Raw genomic sequence first — 21,304 nt, forward strand, 5'->3', positions numbered from 1 at the left:
CAATAGTGCAGAACAGTCTCATGTTGTGTCATCACTGCTTTGGCTGATGCTCAGCTGCCACACAGTACAAGCATAAGATATGTGCATACAAGAGCAATACAATCCTGACTACTGTTTACCTGAATGTCTCAATAAATACCACTTCCAGACAAATAAATGATAGTCATAAGTTAATGTATATTTAAAGTTTCAGCCCAAAATACCACACAGATCATTTTTTGTACTATTAATGTTAACCCCTAGTTTGGTCCTTTTTGTCATTTTTTTTTTTTTTTTTTTGCCTGTCCCGTTTGGCTCTTTTGCCATCAGAATTATTGTCTAAAGGCGAAGAAAGATGCCCAACGGATTTTCTTTACCAAATTGACCATCCCAGCTTTGCCGTAATGGTCCATTTGATTCACCTTTTATTATTTATTTTATTTTCACTTGCTGAATACGGGACAGACTTGACTGGGGGAAAGAAAAGGGAGAAAGAAAGAGGGAAAGAAAAACAGTTGAGAAGAGGGACGGGGGAGAAGGGCAAAAAACAAAAACCAACAGAATAAGCAGAAAAAAACAAACAAACAAAAAAACATATATCGATCACCTGGATCACCTGTTGAGAAAGAAAAAAGAAAACAAGCAGAAGAAAACGAGAGTAATAGAATAAACAACATCACAATGATCTATGGGAATATGACAGTAAATACTAAATATTAAACATTATTGTGCAGCACGTAAGATCGACAGCACAGTGTGCTTTGAGGTAGGAGCCAAAAAGGGTGTAGTTTGTGTGTGTGAGCACCCGTGTGTACACCTGTGAGCATGGACGCGCTTGTTTTTTAAAAGGTTCCTTCATGTAATGATCTGCTAGAGGGTGTGGGGGACCACTGCCCCGTCCTCCAGGGCATGAAGCAGGTATGGAGGAGATCCAAACTCCAGACATCCAGAGGCCCCCAGAACACAAGAGACCAAGGAAGACCAACAGAGGGGCAGCTGAGCCACTGTCCCAGAAAGAGCTGAGGAGAGTCCCAGATGAGGGGTCATTCAGCAGCCACGGAGCAGAAGCCAGGGGGGGTTGCAGTGACGTGCCCGTGAGCTCCGCCGGCAGCCAGCTGTGCCTGAGTGACCGAGCCCCAGGCCAAGAGGCCGGGGGCACCCCACCTCCGAAGTGGCCCGAGCGAGCCCCAGGCTCCAGGCCCCGATAAGCAGCTGCCAAGGAGTGAGCCGGTGTGTGCCTGGACGCCCATCCCCGGACACAAAGAACCACCAACGCACCGATGTCTGAGGGAGTCCGCCCCCGGCAGGGGAAGTGGTGGGGGGAGATAGGCCTCCAAACCTTGGAGGGCCTGAGATGTCCACAGAGAGGTGGCGTCTGATATCCAACCTGACATATAGACACAGACATACAGGCACACACAGATACAAACATCCATTCCCACCCTCATGCTCTTATATGCACTTACTCCACACTCAACCAACGTGGAGACAGACATAAAGAGACGCTGTACACACAATCACACTCCCCAAGCATACTCTACAAACTGGGTCTAGGTACCCTTGCCCCTGGAGGGGGCAACTGCACCCAGACCCAGGTAGTGCTACCCTTTTCCCTGCGGTGGGGAGAAGCAGACCGCCCGACTCCGCAGCAGCAGGGAGGCCCACATTCCGGACCCCAGTCGGACGGCCAACTCCTCCTCCTAGCCCCCCCGCTCCAGCAGGTCGCAGAGAACGGGGGGTGAGAGAAGACTCCTAACCTCCCTCCACCCGCTCATTGTAGTGTTGATGTATGTGTGTTCTAAGGTGCATTTAAAACCCAGGAGGGCATGGAGCTACCTGCCAGAGAGCAGCAGGTAAGCGCATAGCCCCCCCTGCTAGCCCTCAATGTCTACGTGTATTTAAAATCGATCCTTTTTGGTCCTTTTTTTCTAAATCAAATTAGAATGTCTGCATCTCTGTCTTTCAGGAAGAGCCCTGTGATTGATGGAGAGGTATTTCTCTTAAACCCACCAGTTTCAACTTACAGGAACAAAAATGAAACCAAACTCTAACTTTATCTTGGAGGACACAAGGTTACTGTGTGACTGTTTAACTAAGTCGATTTTAGAATTACTGTCTTAAAACATCAGTCACCCAAAAAATGATTGAGGCAACAACAGGTTATTTGCATCGCAGGTAAAATTGTCATTTTTTCCAGTGGAGTCTGGTGGCTTTGACTAAAAGTGTCTTCAGTTTCTTAACACAAGCAACTGTCCAACAGCAGCTTAAGCCTATCTATAGCAGGACGAATGGGATGTGCAGGAGGCTATGACACTCTGCAAAGCACACAGGCAGAAGTGAGCAGCAATGTGGTGTGATATGGTTAAATCTTTTATTGAACCAGAACCAGAATCCATAAAACAATGCTGGGAAAATACTGGGAGCTAGGAAACTGAGGTGAACACAGGAAACGTACACAATAATAAACAGGATGATAAATATATAATAAACTATAGAAGACGAGCGCTATAAACACACACAAGGTAATTAGGGAGATAGGAACACCAGGGAACTGCAACTAATTAGGAAAACTAGGTAACAAACCCAAATGCAACATACATTAGATTAGATAGGATATTAAAAAATAAAACAGGAAGAACTTGTTAAGGGAACATCAGGAGCATAGAAGTGGAATAAATGCACAAAGCTGCAAAACACAAGGGCAAACTAAGGAAAAAATTCATATAACCAGTAGTCAACAGAACTTAGAAGTGCCCCCCAAAAATGCCCAGAACCATAACAGTGAGTACATTATTACAATGCAATATTAAATATCAAGTAAAACTTCACCTTTTATAAGTGTGTATGCAGTGCTATGAGATTTAATAATATAAACTGAAACATGTAATTGAAAAAGACTTCATCAATGTCACTTTTATTTCATGGGTCCAAACATTATATAAAAATCCCAAGTCTCGAGTAAGGGTTAATGGCCACTGACTTCTTCTCTCTAGGCCATGGCACTAGACAGGGTGAAATGTTAGCGATGTCCTTATTTGCTCTCAGTATTGAACCATTAGCTGAACTGATCAGATCCAACCCTCTCATACAAGGAATTAAAAATGAAACCAATACACAATATAAGCTGTCACTTTTCGCAGATGATATTTTGCTATTTTTAGAGAATCCGGTCACCTCTGTCCCAGCCCTTCTGAGCAACCTTAAAGATTATGGTACAGTGTCAGGTTATAAAATAAATACAAACAAATCTGAGGCGTTAATTGTTAAGTCAAAATGTTGAATGTTTTCATTGTGGTTCTTAAATTTGTAAAGTCTTAGTTCAAGCAGTAGGATCAAAGCCATTCCTTTGATCCTGACCACCTCTCCAGCCAATTTGGTGCTGGGGGAGGCTGACGTGGGTTTTATTGCAGATACATTCTATCTGAAAGATCTCTTTCTTGTGTTGTAAGCTTCCTGCTTTTATGATCCTTTCGGTGAGCAGGAGGTCACACACACACACACACACACACACACACACACACACACACACACACACACACACACACACATACATAGACATAGACATGCATACACGTTGTAGGAGCCATTCTTGGGTTAATACCTTATGTGGTCGCTAGAGGTCACCTTTTTCTGTTTTGATCATGTAAAGGTATTTAAAGTAGACGCACGTAATCGGCGTCAGGTGTGTTGTTAATTGTACGAAGGCAAACAGTTTGTGACCGTTGCGCTGTTATGCTAAGATGATATGGGAATAAAGACCAAAAAGGACAAGATAAGCACTGCTGGAGTTATTGGACTTTTTACTTAATTCATACATACCAGTGACATCGCGTCACCCCCGTTAACGACCACCTTAGTGGCTTCAAGCGTAGGCCTAGCCTCTACGCACGTGCACACACATACACATAGTGCCTTGTCTTAGAACCATTGGGGGGTTTTACGGTGGGAGGTGCTTGGTTGTGTTGTGTTGTATTGTGTAAATTATTGTGTATTGTAACTGTTATGGGAATAAATAGCTGCGAGGAGGGCTACTCTTTGAAGGATTTCGGCTAGAGACAGGTGAGGAGCATTGCTCCACCGCCTGGTTCTGACCAAGGCTTCCCTCGTTAGCGAGTTAAAGACCGGTTGAAAATGTTCTGTTATGTCTTGTGTTCTTCATGAGGAATAAGTCTCTAAACTAGCGGGGCATGTGGAAACACAGACCCAACATATATTTGGTCCTTCCGAGCTGGAGCCCAACACATCGCATCCACCGAGGAGAGGGAGATCCGAAGTCTGCTAGCAGCGAGGCGTCTGAGACGCCTGATGAAACTCGGCCGGAGAGTTTGCGTCAGAACTCCCCTCGGATTGGGTGGCGATTGACGGAATCCAGAGACTTTCCCATGAACGAGACGATGCAAACAGTAAGTAGAAAAGGCCTTATGCGTCACCGGCACTGCGCATGCAGACGCGAGTCCGGGGGAGCTCTGGTCGCGCGGGTGCATGCAGGTACGGGAGTGCGCCAGCCACGCGGGAAGGTCGCAGGCTACTAAAGAAAAGAAAAAGGCTCCGTAGCTGCGCAGTTTCACGTGAGCACGGGAGTACGTTGGACTGTGCGGGCAGGACGCAGGTCCATGAGAGCTGTGCGTGCAGACGCAAGCGATAGGCCTATTTTATATTTTGTGTGTGTGCGTGTGCAGGCCAGACATGGTCTGTGTGAGTGTGGCTGATTGTTGTCTCGTAATGGGGAATAAACTGAGTAACTCTGCCTTAAAAGGGGATGAAATACAATGCAAAGTATTTATTGGGCAGCACATAGTATATAGATCGTTGAAGAATGAAGTCAAATTGTGTGCAAAGCAGAAGTAAGAGTGAATGTGTCTGACGTCATGGTGTGTGTGAGTTACAGAGAGGTGTGAAAGTGTGTGAGTTAAGCGGTATCCAGCTGGGGCAGACATGATTCTGCAGGTCACCTGCCCAGTGGACAAAAGAAATAAAATAGTTGTGTGGATGAAATATGAATGATGAAGAGTGTTTGGTGTGTCCCAGCCTGAAACAACTGTAATGCTACTTTCTGTTTTTGAGAAAGGTCAGTTAAAAAAAAAAAAAACAGAGAGAGAGATGTGAGTTGTTTAAGCAGTGATGAGAATAATGAAAATGTCTTAGTTTGTCACTTTCAGGTGAAAAGCAGACCTGGATCAATTTTCCATGTGTAGCAGTTGGAAGAAAATTATAGGATTAACATCATTAGGAAACACTCAGCTTAACTCCCATGTGCTCCTCACCCTGAGAAAACAAGCTCCATGGAAGTTAACCTCTGCCTGAAGACAAGACAAGGAGTGCAATCCCAGAAGCACAGCACATCTACAGTTCACAGCAGCCCAACAGACAACAGCAGAGTCCTGAGAGAGATCCAGCAGCAGTGTGTGCAAACGGCATCAGAGAGAAAGAGAACCCATCACCTGGATGGATGGAGATGCGTTTCCAGCAAGCTGCAACTTCACTGTGTGTGAAGATGACTTTTGAGGAGACTGTCTGAGTGACATTTGCCACTTTTGGAGTGGAATGGCAAGATGAGACAGTGGAAAACACAGGACAAAGCTGAAGAAAACTGTTTGCCATTGGACTGCAAAGTGGGAGAGGAGAACGGAGTGAGAGGAGCAGGTGAGAACACAGAGGAAGGCTGTTGTTTAGTGTGGGAAATCAAAATTTGGGTTAGTAATTCTGGGAAAAAAGGAAACTGCTTTAAGTGGGAAAATTGAGAAGGAGTCTGGACTACAAAATGAGAAAGGTACATAAAACACACACAAACATAAAGTGCATTAACCATACTAACCCTACATGCATATACACATACAATGAAACCAGACAGAGTCTAAGCATGAGATTCTGTTGTCATCTTGTCCAAGTCACTAGTAAGATGAAAGTGATACATAGACTAGTGGGCTGAATATTATAGGAGGACAGATGGTTGCATCATAGGGAGAAAACAGAATGCTGATGAGGGGTCTTGAATGAGTGAGCTGATTGTTGAGTTTCTGGTGTGTGAAGAAGTTTTAACATGGCACACATTTGGTAACATGAGAAGAAACTTATTATGTGATGAGACAACAGGGTTGTGTCCTTGGGCAAGACACTTCACCGGTCGCCTACTGGTGGTGGTCAGAGGGCCCAGTGGCGCCAGTGTCCGGCAGCCTCGCCTCTGTCAGTGCGCCTCAGGGTGGCTGTGGCTACAATGTAGCTTGCCATCACCAGTGTGTGAATGTGTGTGTGAATGGGTGGGTGACTGAACGTGTAAAGCGCTTTGGGGTCCTTAGGGACTAGTAAAGCGCTATACAAATACAGGCCATTTACCATTTTACCATTTAACTACAACATGTTGCGAACAGTTGCAAAGTGAGCTTCTCCAAAATTAAAATGGGCTCAGGAGAAAGCCACTTTCTAAAAGGATTCAGCGAGGTAATCTAGTCTAAATTCTTTTTCTTTTTAATGTCGTTGTTTTGCTGAGGGTGGAAACGAAATGCGACGATAAATTCCACTATCAGCAAAGAAAGAATCAATGAATGAATGATGAGTGAAAATAAAAAAAGGGGAACTGACTGACTGATAAAAGCTGACAAAAGCTGACAAGACTTGACTGACTTAAGTTAACCCCCACGCTGATGTGACAAAGGTGTGGATGTATATCTGTGTGTGTCTCTTGTTGCAGGAGCAGGAGAAGACCACAGGAGGAAACTTGGGTCACATGACTATGTGAACTCTGCCAATTTAACCTTTTTAGTTGTAATTTTCTGGGTTTTTGAATTTACCAAGGGTGTGTTATTCACCACCTTGTGTTACTCACAGAGGATTTGGGCTAGAGAAAGGTGAGGAGCATTGCTCCACCGCCTGGTTCTGACCAAGGCTTCCCTCTTTAGCGAGTTAAAGGCCGGTTGAAGATGTTCTGTTATGTCTTGTGTTCTTTATGAGGAATAAGTTTCTAAACTAGCGGGGCATGTGGAAACACAGACCCAACATTAATGATTGTTGGGAACTGGCCCACACAGCTAGATCATCTTGTATCTTTTAGACACTCTAAACAGGGTTTTAGATACTTGGGGATAATTATTACTCCTAAAACCAATCAGTTACTTGCTCTCAATTATGATCGGTTATTCAAGGAGGGACTTGGACAGATGGAACCTACTCCCACTCACTCTTATGGGGAGGATTGAATGTATAAGGATGAATATTCTTCCAAGCCTATTATTCCTATTTCAGAACCTACCCATTTTGATCCCACAGTCTGCATTCAAATTATTAGAAAGCATTACATCTAAATTTATCTGGCAGAATAAACGACCAAGGGTCAGACTCAATCATGTCTCAAGCTGTTCCCGTAAATGGAAATGTTGAGTTCCTTCCATCATTGTCAGATCGGAGTTTTGAGAGATGGGCGGAGAAAGGTTAAATTAAGATTTTAGAACTCCACTGAAAACCTTTCTTTCCAAAAGTAGTGTCAGTGATAAGCAGTGTTGGTCAAGTTACTTGAAAAAAGTAATCAGTAACTAATTGCTGATTACTTTACCCCAAAAGTAATCCCATTACTTTACTGATTACTTTTTTCCAAAAGTAATTAGTTACTTAGTTACTTTTTGAAAACATGATTTACAACCTGAATAGGTAATAAAGCAATAGATCTCCAAAAGTTGATTCTGTTCATGTGGACGTAGCGTTTTCTGGGAGAAACGTTTTGTCACTCATAAAAGTGACTTCTTCAGTCTCAGCTGACTGCAGGTTTCCCCAATCTTATAAACAGTACATTTGCATAATGACTGAAACCAGCCCACTGAAGGAACAATGGGCTGTGAGGTCAGTTCCTTAATCATAATTATGCAAATTCTCATGACCATTGATCAACAACCACTGACCAAAACCCACTGATCAAAGACCACTGATCAATGGCCATGAGTACCATTCGCAGAGAGTTGGGGAATGGCTGCAATCACAGCATTGTAAGATGGCGAAAGATGTACCCTTAGGCCCCCTCCTCGATTCAGAGATGCTCTTTCCCTTTTCACGTAAATGGCCTCCTTGACTCCACGGAGCAATAGATCTTTCAGCCCAATTCTATTTTTTCTGCATAATCCATCATACAAAATGTAATCAAATGGAAAAAGTCTCTTTTTAAAGCTTGTTTTATTAGTTTTAATCTTTTAACTTTATGCATCAAGCAAAAATTAAATTATACGCAACATTCTCTGACTGGAAGAAATTTGTTTAACATTTGAACCTATTTTCTGCACATTCCAACATATAAAATAAAATATTTTTTTGGGGTTTACACTCACTCTTTCAAATAGATGCAAGTGAAACACAGCAGAAAATAAATAAAATCAAAGACTCAGCGGTCCTGTTGCTCTATTTTTACCTGTTTAGCAAGAGTGCGGCAGGCGGAGGTTTGCCCTGGTACAGGTGTGCGTCAGCGGTCAGTGGAAGAATCTGTGAATTTCACATTCCCGTGGCAGCATACTCGGTGCTTGCTCTGAAGTTTAGGGGGTTTTTTCGCTGTAAAAATAAGTTTTCTTCCCACGCAGTGAACAGTGGACGCTAATGTTTTTGTCACTTTTTACGGAATCAAACTCAAAGTAAGGTCAGTACTTCCACGCATTAAACGCTGCACGGTCATACGCTCTCCCGCACTCTATATATTATCCATTGTTGATCTGCACACAGCTGTTGCCACGAACGTCGCATAGCACACACGAACGTCATTGTCATGAGACACTCTTGCAAAAAAATCACGGCTTTAGTAACGCAGTAACGCAGCGTGCTTACAGGAAAGTAACAGTAATCTAATGACTTTTTTTGCAATAGTATTCCCTTACTTTACTCGCTACTTGAAAAAAGTAATCGGATTACAGTAACGTGTTACTTTTTCCAACTTTTTTCAAAATTTTTTACTGCCCATCTCTGGTGATAAGTGTTGGAGAAATTGTGGGGTTTGGGGGAACCAGACGCATATCTTTTGGGACTGTGTTTGCATACAACAGAGCTGGATGGATGTTAAGAACATTATGCAAAACATATTGTCAGTCAACCTCCCAATGGATCCTCTGATCTTTTTTTTGGATATCTTTCCTGATGGTTTCTCCTATGAGCAGCGCTTTCTCCTTCATTTCCTCCTCATGACTGCATGAAAAATGATAACAATTTACTGGTTCAAGTCAGAAGCACCCACAGTTGCCCAGTGGCTTCTGAAAACGGTTTTGTTCATCTACGTTCTTTGATTTAGTGTTTCTATTATTTAATTTTGTATTTCTAGCTCCCCTAGTTATATTTAGTATTCCTGATGTGTAGTTCTCAGTTTTGTTATGGTGCCTTCCCTGTGTTCTTGTATCTCGTTGTCTCACTTATGTTTTCACGTCTGTTATTTTCCGGTCACTTTTCTCTTTCTCAGAGAGACTGTATTTGGGTCCTCTATTCCTGCCTGCCGCACACAGCCAATGACAAAAGTGACCAATCTTGGTGTTCATATGGATCAGCCTGTCCAAAGAACACTCCTTTGCACCTTCGCTGTATCGTATTTTGGTCTTTTGAACTTCTAATGGATCATCTAGTGTTTTTTTCTCAATGTTTATTAATGTTTTTCTTCCTTCTTACCTGTTGGCATCTGTCTTTGTTTTAGTTTTGTGTGAAGAACCACATGGAGGCATCTACTCAGAATGCACATACAAAGACGGGGAAGTAATTGCTGTAAAGCTGGAAGGTAATCTTGTTGCTGAAGAGGCTATAAGAAGGCTTCAAATGTTCAAAACTCATACTTTAGAAAAAAACCTCTTCACAGAGGTGGAGTTTCACATATGTGTCCGTTAAGGACTGGGTGTAGCAATAACAACAATCACTGGAAATTACACAGAGCATTAAGTCGACTAATGTCTCTGGCTCTTTTCAGGTCATTATATAGTAAACTAAATGTGTGTATCAGTGGCAGGACAGTGTGAATACCCACTTGCAGGAAGACCTTGAGACGGTCCAGTGGAGCAGTTCCTGTCCGGGACACTGCCCCTGCCATGGCTCCAGCAACCAGCTGCCTCCATACCAAACCTGATTGTCGCTCCCGCTCTGAAAACTCATCAGGCACTGTCAGGTGTTCCCCGATGTCAAACATCTAAAACAACATTAGAAAGGTAGAAACTGTGTTTGTGTTTGCTCGTTCTTTGCCACTGCATCTTGCTAACACATGACTGTTACATAATCTACATCTATATGAGGTATGAATGAAAACAGTGTAGTTCACAGTTCAACTTGATTATGTTTTGCCAAATACTACCAAATATTTTCATCCTAATAACCCATTAGCATGAAAATATAAATACTGTCAGGATGTTAACATTTATTAATAATTTATAATCACTTATAACATTTAAAAGTGAAAAAAAACCTCCTACATGGGAGTGCTTCCAGTGGTGGACAATTTCCTCCATGTTGTGCAAAGGGTTGAACAGGAAGTGATCACGCCATTCATTCCAGTCAATAGTCATAGTCCCATCTCTGTCCATACTGGGAGAAAGAGAGAAGGTTAGGGCCGGTTAATGCTCACTGTTTCTCGCCCTCATTAACTGGATGACAAAGTGACATCACATCTTCTGACATTTGTATAACAGATGTATTCAGAAGCACAAGGGTCCCAAATGGCCATGGGCAAAAGCACCATACGGGCAAGCATGCAGTGCTGTGAAAGAGTATTTGCCCCCTTTATGCCATCTCCCTTGATGCCGGGTTTAAAAAATAGCAGTTTTGATTTTGGCGAATGAGACACTCTCGTAACTCATTAAGTGATGCCACTGACCGGCCAATTGGTGCCATGCATTTTAGTACCTCTTCAGATTGCTTTAGAACCCCTTCTGAGCACATACTATTTTAGTATCTGGTACCAGGTATTATTACAGTATCACCTAATGGAAAACCCTGAAAACTGTGGCGAACCGTGGCAAGTCGATCCGAGTAGGTACTAATGGAAAAGGGGTTTAAATTAAAGCTCCAGGCCCTTGGCTGCATCAATTCCAGGGTCCTGAAGTCCTGTGATGCCCAACCATCTGCCCCCTGCAGTATCTCTTCAACCTAAGTTTGTTGCTGTAAAAGGTGAAGACATTATACTATGGAAGACGTTATGTTTAGTACTGGTACCGAAGAAAGCCATTCCTTCTGGCCTTAATGACTTCAGACCAGATGCCTTGATGTCACATGTCATGAAGGTGCTAGAGAGTGGTTCTTGTCCATCATATCTTGCAGGTGAAACATCCCCTGACCCCTTTCAGTTTGCGTACCACCCTCTTGTGGAGGTGATTATCTACCTCTTTCAGCATGCTCACTCTTAACAGGATGGTACTGGTGGCATTTTTAGAATCATGTTTTTTTTCCAGTGCCTTTAATACCATCCACCCACTTCTGATAAATAATAAGCTGCTCAGGATGGGCCTCACCACTTCTATTGTCTCCTGGATTGCTGACTATCTGTCAGAGAGCCCTTAATTTGTAACACAATTTGTACCACTGTTTGATGTGGTGGTTAGTAATACTAGGGCACCACAGGGGACAGTCCTGTCACAATTCCTGTCCACCTCAAATTTCCATTACAAGACTGAAACATGCCACCTGCAGAAGTTCTCTTATGACACTGCAGTGGTTGGATGTATTAAGAAGAAAGAAGAAATCACCTCCTTCTGAATTTCAGCAACACAAATGACATGTTGGCTGACTTTCGGAGGAAAAAAAACACTGCAACTAGGCCCATCAACATGGCGAGTGAAGAGTTGGAAAACGGAGATGGCTACAGGTACTTCACCTGACTGGAGGAACCAACAGTGTACAAGATGCTGTACAAGATGAGGATGAGCAGACTTTACTTTCTAAGGATGCGCAGATCCAATAATGTACGAGGCAAGTTGTTGGAGGTGCCATCTGTTTGACATCATTCCCTCTCACCTGTTTAAAACAAGTCTTTCATGTAATTCGGCCATCAAGATTATAAATACTTGTTTCAAGACGGGGACTGTGCCACTCTACTTTAAGCAGGCTATGGGCAGAAGACCGGGAGTCATCTGCCTTTGGTTCCACCTTCTCCTTCTTTCAGGAGAAAAAAGGCCTCCCGCTGCTGCCACGTCTCCTAGCCAGAGGCAGCTTCTCTGCCCACATCTGCGAATGGCAGATGGACTGGTTCCTATATGGTGGTTTTCTACTCTGAGCACTCAAAGCGCTCCAAAGCAATCCAAGGCTTGCCAAATTACACCTGCACTCCGGTGGTATAGAAGGCCAGTTGACTCTGATCAACCCGAGCCTTCCAGCTCAACACAGGCCTGTTTTTAATAGATTTTTCCCATGGCTTTCCACACTTTTAGATGACAGTGTGAAAAACAGGTCAGCCCCAACAAGCCTCAGGTGAATCTGCCTGGCAGCAGCCCAGGAGTGAAGCTCCCAAAGACCTGCTTCTCTCCAAAGCCGACAAAGTGGTACAAAGAAACCAGCTCTTTTCCCCCGCTTCCTCTGACGAAGCCTCCTAAGCAAAGGCGAAGTGCTACCTCGTTTTGTTGACTCTGAAAATTATCCATAGCAGATTTTATCAGATGCATCATATATTAAAAGGGAGATGACAGCGGGCAAAACTGTACCAAAAATACTTGCACAATATGTAAAATAAACAAACACATAGACAGAGGCAGAGGCACAGCCAAACACAGGTGCCATCTTGCAACCCAAGTCCATTAATATTATTTTCTTTTATTGTGCACTTCTTTTTCACTGTTAGTAATATTTTGATATTAACACTTCATCATCCTCTGATTACAGCAGTCAAGTAGCTGCTTTTCTAAATCCTTACTATTACGTGCACTTTTTGTGTCCTAAATCCCCTCATGTGCTAACCAGCTGTATGCCAGCCTTGTCCCTGGGCCCTTCTCCAGTTGGAAACTCACCTGAAAGTTCAGTTCTATCACTAACTGCTACTGATTGTTTAAGATGCGGCCTTCACAAATGCCACTGCCACAAAATCTTTGGCTTTGTAAATAAACTCCCTTAATCCTTTAGTGCCTCAAAGCTAATCCTCCGACTTAGCCAGTTGAGTTTAAATCATTTATGTAGTTTTAACCTTTTTTATACTGGAAAGTAGGGCAAGCACAAGGGAGATAGAATCAAACCCAGACACCTGTAGACTTTTGGCATATGGATCACCTGCTCAACCAAGTCAGCTACAATGGCACATGGTGTAAAATCTGACTCTCATATTTGAACTATGTGCTAGGAAATGTATTAAATTAAAGATCAAATTAAATTAGATCAAATAATTACGATTTTTTTGTTTTGAATATTTTATACATTGTAGCGCATTTGTTTTATTTCCTTAATACTAATAATAATACATTTTATTTATAGGCGCCTTTCAAGGTCACCTTACAGTAGCACGTAAACAATACCATAAAAAACATAAGAAAAATGTATATATAGCAAACATGGTAGATAAAATTTAGACATAAACAGTCATAAAAGTATAAAAGCAAATATAACAACTGAGCAAAGTAAAAATGGCCTAAGACAGATCAGGTGTATGCAATTCTAAACAGATGGGTTTTGAGTAGTGATTTAAAAGTGGTGAGACAGTGTGTGGTCCGTAGAGCAAATGGAAGTGCATTCGAAAGTCTCGGGGAAGAACAACTAAAGGCTCTGAGTCCCATGGTAGTCAGGCGAGCAGGTGGAACTGACAGAAGAGAAGTTGAAGAAGAGCGGAGTGTACGAAGGGGTGAGTATGTATGGAGAAGATCGGATAGATATGGAGGAGCAAAGTTATGAAGCACTTTGAAAGTGAGAAGCAGGATCTTGAAATTGACATGGAGGTGAAATGGGAGCCAATGGAGCTGTTGAAACCATGGAGAAGACTTGACTGTAATAGATCACTGTGTAAAGAAATGCAAACAAAATCAAATTTCCATTTCAGACATGGTACCTCTGCAGTATTTTGGAGGCCTGTTCCATGGTAACCTCCACTCCAAGCTTTTGTAGTGAGTGCTGGATCTCCCCCACATCAATTTGCCCTACCAAACACATCAGAGAGTACAAACAGCATTGGAAATTGGGGCCTGTAAAGATTATATTTATGGGCGGGGCAACTGACAGAACTGGTGTATTTACTGTGTGTTAAGCATGCACACACCGTCATTGTTGCGGTCCAGTCTGTGGAACATGAGCCAGAGTCTTTTCTCGTGAGTCTGGAGGTACTGAGAGAACTCCTGGAAATCCAGCAGACCATCATGGTTGGTGTCGCTCTCAAGGACTATCTGTAAGTCCAGAGAAAGAGAGAAAGCACAGAGTAAACAGGGAATTAAAGCTAAAAAAAAGGCTCAAATTAGGATGTGCTCACAATGTAAATGACATGGGGCAAACAGTGGGATGAGGGAGTGTAAATAGTGAGGAGAAGAGAGTTGAAGTCAGCCAGTCCATTTCCATTGTCCTGTCTACCATGCTGGATTCACAACCACAGAGCACAAGGAGCCACGGTGAGTTTATTTCAAAACTTTGTTCAGTATATTAACAAATACAATACAGACACAGAAATTCCTCATTAGGAGCAGCAGCAAGAATCAGACTGAACGACCATTTTAGCTAACGTAGCTAACCGTAAAAGTGCTAGCTAACTAGCTATCCAGGAAATACACACTAATCAGTGTACTGCCCTGACATTAGTGCTGGTAACTAGCAAATTTCACTGAATCAGCAAAAATGATTTAAACACAAAAAAAGACAAAGAAAGAACAACATATTATTCTCAACTGCAACAAGTAAAACAGTAAAATCTAGATTATTAAACCTTAAATCTCTCTTTTCTAAGTGCCCGTTAGCACATCAATTAATAATTGATTAACAAATCTTACAGAAACCTGGTTACAGCATGATGATTATGTTAGTTTAAATCAGGGGTGTCCAAACTCCGGCCCGCGGGCCAACTGCGGCCCGCAATCCATTTTTAATTGGCCCGCAAGTAACTTTATAAATAGAATAGAATATGGCCCGCACTTCAACTTTTGCTTGAGTGTATTGCACTTCTTAGTTTTAACACCAGGGGGAGCTACTGTCGATCAAGGCAGTTGCTCCACCAAAAAGGACAATCACAGAAGAAATTTACCCCAAGTTACCAAACATGGCAGAACCAAAGAAGCGAAAGGTAGAAAGTGAATGCAGAAAATTTCAGACATGGTGGGAGAGTGAATATTTCTTCAAAGAATTCAAGTTGAAGTGTGTCTGTTTGATCTGCACTGAAATTATGGCAGTTATGAAAGAGTATAATGTACGACGTCATTATGAAACCAAACATTAGGCCTATGCATCCTACACTGGTGCTGAGCGAGAGCAGAAATTAAAGCAAAGGGTAGCTCTCCTGCGGGGTCAGCAACAGTATTTTTTTCGTGCTCAAAAGGTCCAGGAAAAGGCTACAATAGCCAGCTATGAGGTCACCCAACTCATCGCAAGACATGGCAAGCCTTTTTCAGATGGAGACCTCATAAAACATGGCCTCGTTAAAGTCACCGAAATAATGTGCCCGGAAAAAGTGCAGGACTTCAACAACGTCAGCATGTCCAGAAATCCAGTTGTTGAAGACTTGTCAGCTGTGCTTTTGATTTTTACTCCATCGCATGCGATGAGAGCACCGATGCCACAGACACTGCACAGCTGCTATTTTTTTGCGGGGAGTGGACGAGAGCACGAGCACTTTAGGTGAGTAAAAAATATATTCCACAGTACCCATGTGTTAATGTGCAGGTACACATGCTTCAAATATCAGTAATGCGCATCAAATCTGTCACTACCCTGTTTTTGCGCACCACTTTCTTATATGCGCTTTTCTTGTTAACACACAGAATACACACCGCTGTGCACAGAGCACGCACACGCAAAGTCAGCTGATCTCACCTGATGCAGATTTGCTCCTTGATCAAGTGACATTTGTCCGGATTTTTGGCACGAGTGGCGTACGATCAGCACCGCAGCTGGATGGCCCGATTTACATACCCAGCGCAGCTGATACTCACCAGAATAATTTACTAAAATTTTATGCACTCCTGTTATTAAGTCCAGTTCAGTCTGTTAATGTTGATAACGGTTTCAAACGAACGTTAATAGGTGTGTTGCTAAGCCTAATAACTTAAATAACAAACTTGAAATGTACCCGTCCCATTTTCCCCTTTATTGTTTTTTCTCTGTACTGTAAATCTTCTGTCTAAGAAGAAATCTGAGGCTGCTGTTCTGAGAATGAGCTACCAAAGCTTTTTCTGAATAAATCAATAAAGATCCATTTATGGAAAGCTGTGATGAAGGCAGTTTTGTCTTTAATTATATTCAACAATGTAATATATTCGACCACTTTTAAGTGATTTTTCTAACTTTAATACACTAAAGTTAAGGTTATATACCTAATTTCTATTAAGTGGCCCAGCCCCTCCAATATTTTTATGTATGTGGCCCTCAGTGAAAAAAGTTTGGACACCCCTGGTTTAAATGAATCAGCACCCCCGAGTTATACTAAATGTCAGAATCTATAAACCACAGGCAAAGGGAGGATATGGTAGCAAGCTTTGCACCTCAGCTTTTTAATAAACCACAGACCCAGGGAGTTTCAATTAATTTGAAAGCCTGATGCTTAGCCTTGTCCACCCAAGAAAACTCAAAAATAGTTTTATTTGTTGATATCTATTGTCCACTATGCCTTACTCAAGGTTTCTGTCTGATTTCTCACTCTTATCAAATTTAGTGCTCAACACAAATAAAATAAGTATTGTGGGTGATTTTAATGTCAATGTAGATGTTAAAAATGGTGGCTGTGGCTCAGGTGGTAGAGCAGATCAGCTACTGATTGGAAGGTTGGTGGTTTGATTCCTGGCTGAATGTGTATGAATGTTTATTAGTTGCACTTGAGTTTAAAAGTGCTTGTATAAGTGGGTGTGAATGGGTGAGTGAGGCATGTTGTATACAGCGCTTTGAGTACTCCGGGAGAGTAGAAAAGCGCTATATAAGAATCAGTCCATTTACCATTTAAAAATACTTAACAGGACATTGTTATGATTTATTATTAGACTCTTGCTCTGACATATGGCCTAGAAACTGAACATTTCACAGTGTTTCCTGAAAACTTTCCTGAAAGCAAATTTAAAATGCTGCTCCTCACATACATTCAGAGGGCCCGGTGGCGCCAGTGTCCGGCAGCCTTTCCTCTGTCAGTGCGCCCCAGGGCAGCTGTGGCTACAACGTAGCTTGCTATTGCCAGTGTGTGAATGTGAGTGTGAATGGGTGAATGACTGAATGTAGTGTAAAGCGCTTTGGGGTCCTTAGGGACTGAGTAAAGCGCTATACAAATGCAGGCATTTACCATTTGCCATACAAGGTCCCATCTTATCTTAATGACCTTATAGTACCATATCACCTATTAGAGCACTTCACTCTCACACTGCAGGCTTACTTGTTGTTCCTAGAGTATTTAAAAGTAGAATGGGAGGCAGTGCCTTTAGTTTTCAGGCCCCTCTTCTGTGGAACCAGCTTCCAGTTTGGATTCAGGAGACAGACACTATCTCTACTTTTAAGATTAGGCTTCAAACTTTCATTTTTGCTGAGTTACGGCTGGATCAGGTGACCCTGAATCCTCCCTTAGTTATGCTGCAATAGGTAAAGGCTGCTGCGCGATTTCCACAATGCACTGAGTATTTCTTCTTCAGTCACTTTTCTCACTCAGTATGTTTAGACACCTCTCTGCATTTAATTATTATTTATCATAAATTTCTGGCTCTCTTTAACAGTGTGTCTTTATCCTTCACCACCAACCGGTCGCGGCAGATGGCCACACCTCCCTGAGCCTGATCCTGCTGAAGGCTTCCTCCTGTTAAAAGGGAGTTTTTCCTTCCCACTGTCATCAAAGCTCATAGTAGGTCATATAATTGTTGGGATTTTCTTTCTTTTCTTTGTAGTTTTGGTCTTTACTTTAAAATATAAAGCGCTTTGAGGCGACAAGAAGCAAAGAAAACTAACTCAGGAGCACTGAGAAATAATACCACACTCAAGGACTAAATATAACAATTGAACATAAATCATGTCTCAACACCCCAAAAATACATCATGATCCAGGAAAAAGATCAAAACCCTGTGTCCAAGACCCAGGGACCATGACAAAAATATATTTTACCTTTACGATCTGTAATGTAAATATCTAAATAATTTGTAAAATTACACTGAACTTAACTGAACGTCTCCCACGTTTAAGTTCAAGTTATTTTTTAGTTGTATAGCACATTTTACTACAACAGAAACATTGACCAAAGTGCTGTATAGAAGTACAAAATAGCTCGTACCAAATAACTTGTAACTTATAACATTAGTACCAAATAATTTTCATATTGTGTTAAAAAGATAATTTTATTTAAGAGATCTAGAGGGTGCATAAGGCTGCAAGAGGTTAGACAAATACCCAGGATCCTGTCCATTCCAGGGTTTGTAAGTCAACAATAAAATTTTAAAATCAATCAACCAATTCAGAAGTGAACAGAGAGCCAGTGACAAGAGGCAAGCACTGGGGAAATATGTTCACGTGGAGCCGCCACTCCACCACCACGCCGTCATCCTCGGCACTTTAAAGTATTCACAGTCAGAAGGTAAAGGTTCAGCAAAACAGCTGGACTCACTGGCAGTCTACAGTGCAGAGTACAGAGGTACAGTAAGTAAGGTAAGTAAAGCCCAGCTTCAGTACCTGAGCTATGTCTTGAGGCAAACACAACTAAACTTTCTTAAAGAGTAAGAAAATGTGTGCATGCTCAATTGTTTCTTGTTGTAACATTAATTGGCGATAAATCTTATACTGGAAAGCCTGTTATTTCACTTTAAATGGTGCCACATTTGTAAGGAAAATATATCTGTGGGTTGAATAGCAGAGTTGAGTATGTGGGATGAGTCCATGAAAAACTTACCAAAACTTCTCTGCCAATACTAAACACCTTAGTCTGCTATTGACTCTTGCTTTGACAACATGTTCACTGGAAGCTGAAAATGTGGAGGAACCTTATGCGAGTCCAGATTCTGCCTATGGCAGTTGGATCACAGTGTGGAGAAGATGCAGAGAATCATTGGTAACAGCTTTTGCTGGAGAGAGTGTGATTGTGTTCAGCGGCATCTCCCTCACTGTAAAAACAAGATTTATCATTATTGGAGGCCATCTCTATGGCAATCCTATATCTCAACAGTCTGGGACTGAACTTTGACAGTGCTCACCCCCACAGAGTGGAGTTTATTAGACACTACCACCAGAATTTGGAGAGGATGCTATCGCTTACCTGCAGTCCTGATCTCAACCACATTGAACACTTGTGGGATCAGCTTGGACATGTTGCTCAAGCCAGAATGACTAACACAATCACACAGGCTGACTTGCAAAAAAACTAGTTGAAGAACGGAATGCCATCCCACAGCAGTGTGTGACCAAGCTGGTGACCAGCATGAGGGGGAGGTGCCAGGCTGTATAGTTCTTCCATATGATACCGAGGCCCTTGCTTATTAAATTAACAAATTCTTTATTTGCCAATATGTCTTCAATTAGCCAACTCAATAAACAGCACCCAACAAGAGTCAGTAGCAGAATAAGTTTTTGTCACTGGCAGAGAAGATTGGCAAGGTTTTCATGGGTATAACCCACATGCATCTTGTGGATCTTCAGAAGTCCATATATAAAGCGTATAGTATCCCCTGTATTATTCGAATGGCTAATGAAGAAAAAGTTCATTTACTGAGTCCAAGAAAAACTGAGCGATGTCATTAAACTTGGACTTATTGCTAAATGTGTGACAAAGTTGATTTATTTCAACAGACTGTTGCCATTTCTGACATTGGTTTAAAATGGGGATGCAGCTGTTAGACTCCCCAGCATAAAGTAGCTCAATCCCTTATATTATTTTTCTTTACGATCAGGATTTCAAAAGTTAGTTCTTTTCTTCTATTCATTCTTCTGTTCAGAGACATAACTGGAGGACATACCACGTTGACGTCGAGTGTCCTCAGTAAGACATCACAAACACACAAAGATAACTTAAACTATCAAAAATATAGAAGAAACCATTTCCACACTCTTTACCCTTAAGATAAGTTTATTTTATTTTTTTTTACAAACACTATAAACTAGTTCACGTACTGCGTGCGCGTGCGTCTGCCTCAGCCTGTGCCGCATTAAAAACACCTGCTCACCTTCTCAGCCTCTCGGAGTTGTAAGCCACGAGTTGCCAGCCCGGTCTTCAGTTCATTGATGTCAACCCTGCCATCTTTATTCAAGTCCAGTTGCTCGAACAGCTCCGCATACCTCTTTTCTCTTTCTGGGTCCAGAGCGGCTCCGCTCTTTCCCTTCTCTGCATTTCCTCCGCGGCGTGAAGGGGCGCTGGAGCACTCTTCGTCTTCGCCCATATGAAATGGAGAAAACCGGGTTTTGGTGCTGATCGACTGATTGTTTCACAGCCAAGCATCAGAAACTAAGCAACCGCGCGTGTTTTTGCAGAGGAACTGGTACCATTGTCTTACATAGTAACGGATGAATGGAGAAGAACGGAGTCTGCAGAGACTAACGTTCCTTCCAGATGGATGGATGCGGTTTGGACGAGCTTGATTAATCCCCGTGTCAGTTACATAGCCAGTCCTCCCCAGCACGCGCTAATCCATAAAGTCATTCAGCTGAATTTAAGTTTCCGTCATAGTAGAAGGTCGTAAATGAGTCGCTCATTCTACCGCAGTGTAGGCTTTTAGAAACACATCTGTGTGCGCGCCAGAAGCTTAACATCACCTCCTACTTGCACTTAAAAAATGGTACGAAAACCTCAAACCCACTTGAAGGGAGAGTGAGTAAAACGCAGTCTACCTCCGCATATTCATCGTCCCCTGGGACTGACGGCACGCGCTCCTACTGCCTCAGCGTACGCGCGCGCACTAACAGCAGTGCACGAGAGAAGTTCACCGAGTTCACGCGATTGTATTAGGTTTGCGATATTTTACAGGGAGCCAAATCAAATCAACAGCCAGCCTTCTTACAGTCTGGCGCGCTTCCATGTTTTACTGGGTGGTACAGAGGACCACGCTGTAACTGTGGGAAGCCTCCTCTGTACACATGTATTTACGGGAAGGATGTATACAGGAGAGCCGCACTAAAGCACAAAATATAGTCTGGTTTTGACAGCTGTTTAGCACTACCAATCAGCACAATAAAACATGATTATAATATTCAACACATCCTTTAAGTTTTAGGGAACACTGGGGATGGTTGTACAAAGGGAGATGGCAGAAAAAGCATCACTTTCACTAA

The 21,304-nt window shown here is 42.4% G+C and overlaps 1 protein-coding gene across 2 annotated transcripts in view; it reads right to left on the reverse strand.

The window, feature by feature from the left end:
• slc25a23b (solute carrier family 25 member 23b) overlaps window positions 1-20,928 on the reverse strand; it is a 34,237-nt gene extending 13,309 nt beyond the window's left edge. The window contains exons 1-5 of one of the 2 annotated variants that reach the window (XM_085157171.1): window positions 20,203-20,927; window positions 14,144-14,267; window positions 13,937-14,024; window positions 10,389-10,500; window positions 9,950-10,108 (exon numbers count right to left, since the gene is read on the reverse strand). In XM_085157171.1, coding sequence (XP_085013297.1) covers window positions 9,950-10,108; window positions 10,389-10,500; window positions 13,937-14,024; window positions 14,144-14,267; window positions 20,203-20,415 — 696 coding nt within the window. In that variant the 5' untranslated portion in view covers window positions 20,416-20,927. Of the gene's footprint in view, window positions 1-9,949; window positions 10,109-10,388; window positions 10,501-13,936; window positions 14,025-14,143; window positions 14,268-20,202 lie in introns of both variants that reach the window. The other variant, XM_085157172.1, reaches the window with a different exon arrangement.
• Between the last annotated feature and the right edge of the window lie 376 nt (window positions 20,929-21,304).

This window comes from Neolamprologus multifasciatus, chromosome 4, assembly GCF_963576455.1.
Source record: "Neolamprologus multifasciatus chromosome 4, fNeoMul1.2, whole genome shotgun sequence".
In the NCBI taxonomy this organism is placed as follows: Eukaryota; Metazoa; Chordata; class Actinopteri; order Cichliformes; family Cichlidae; genus Neolamprologus; species Neolamprologus multifasciatus.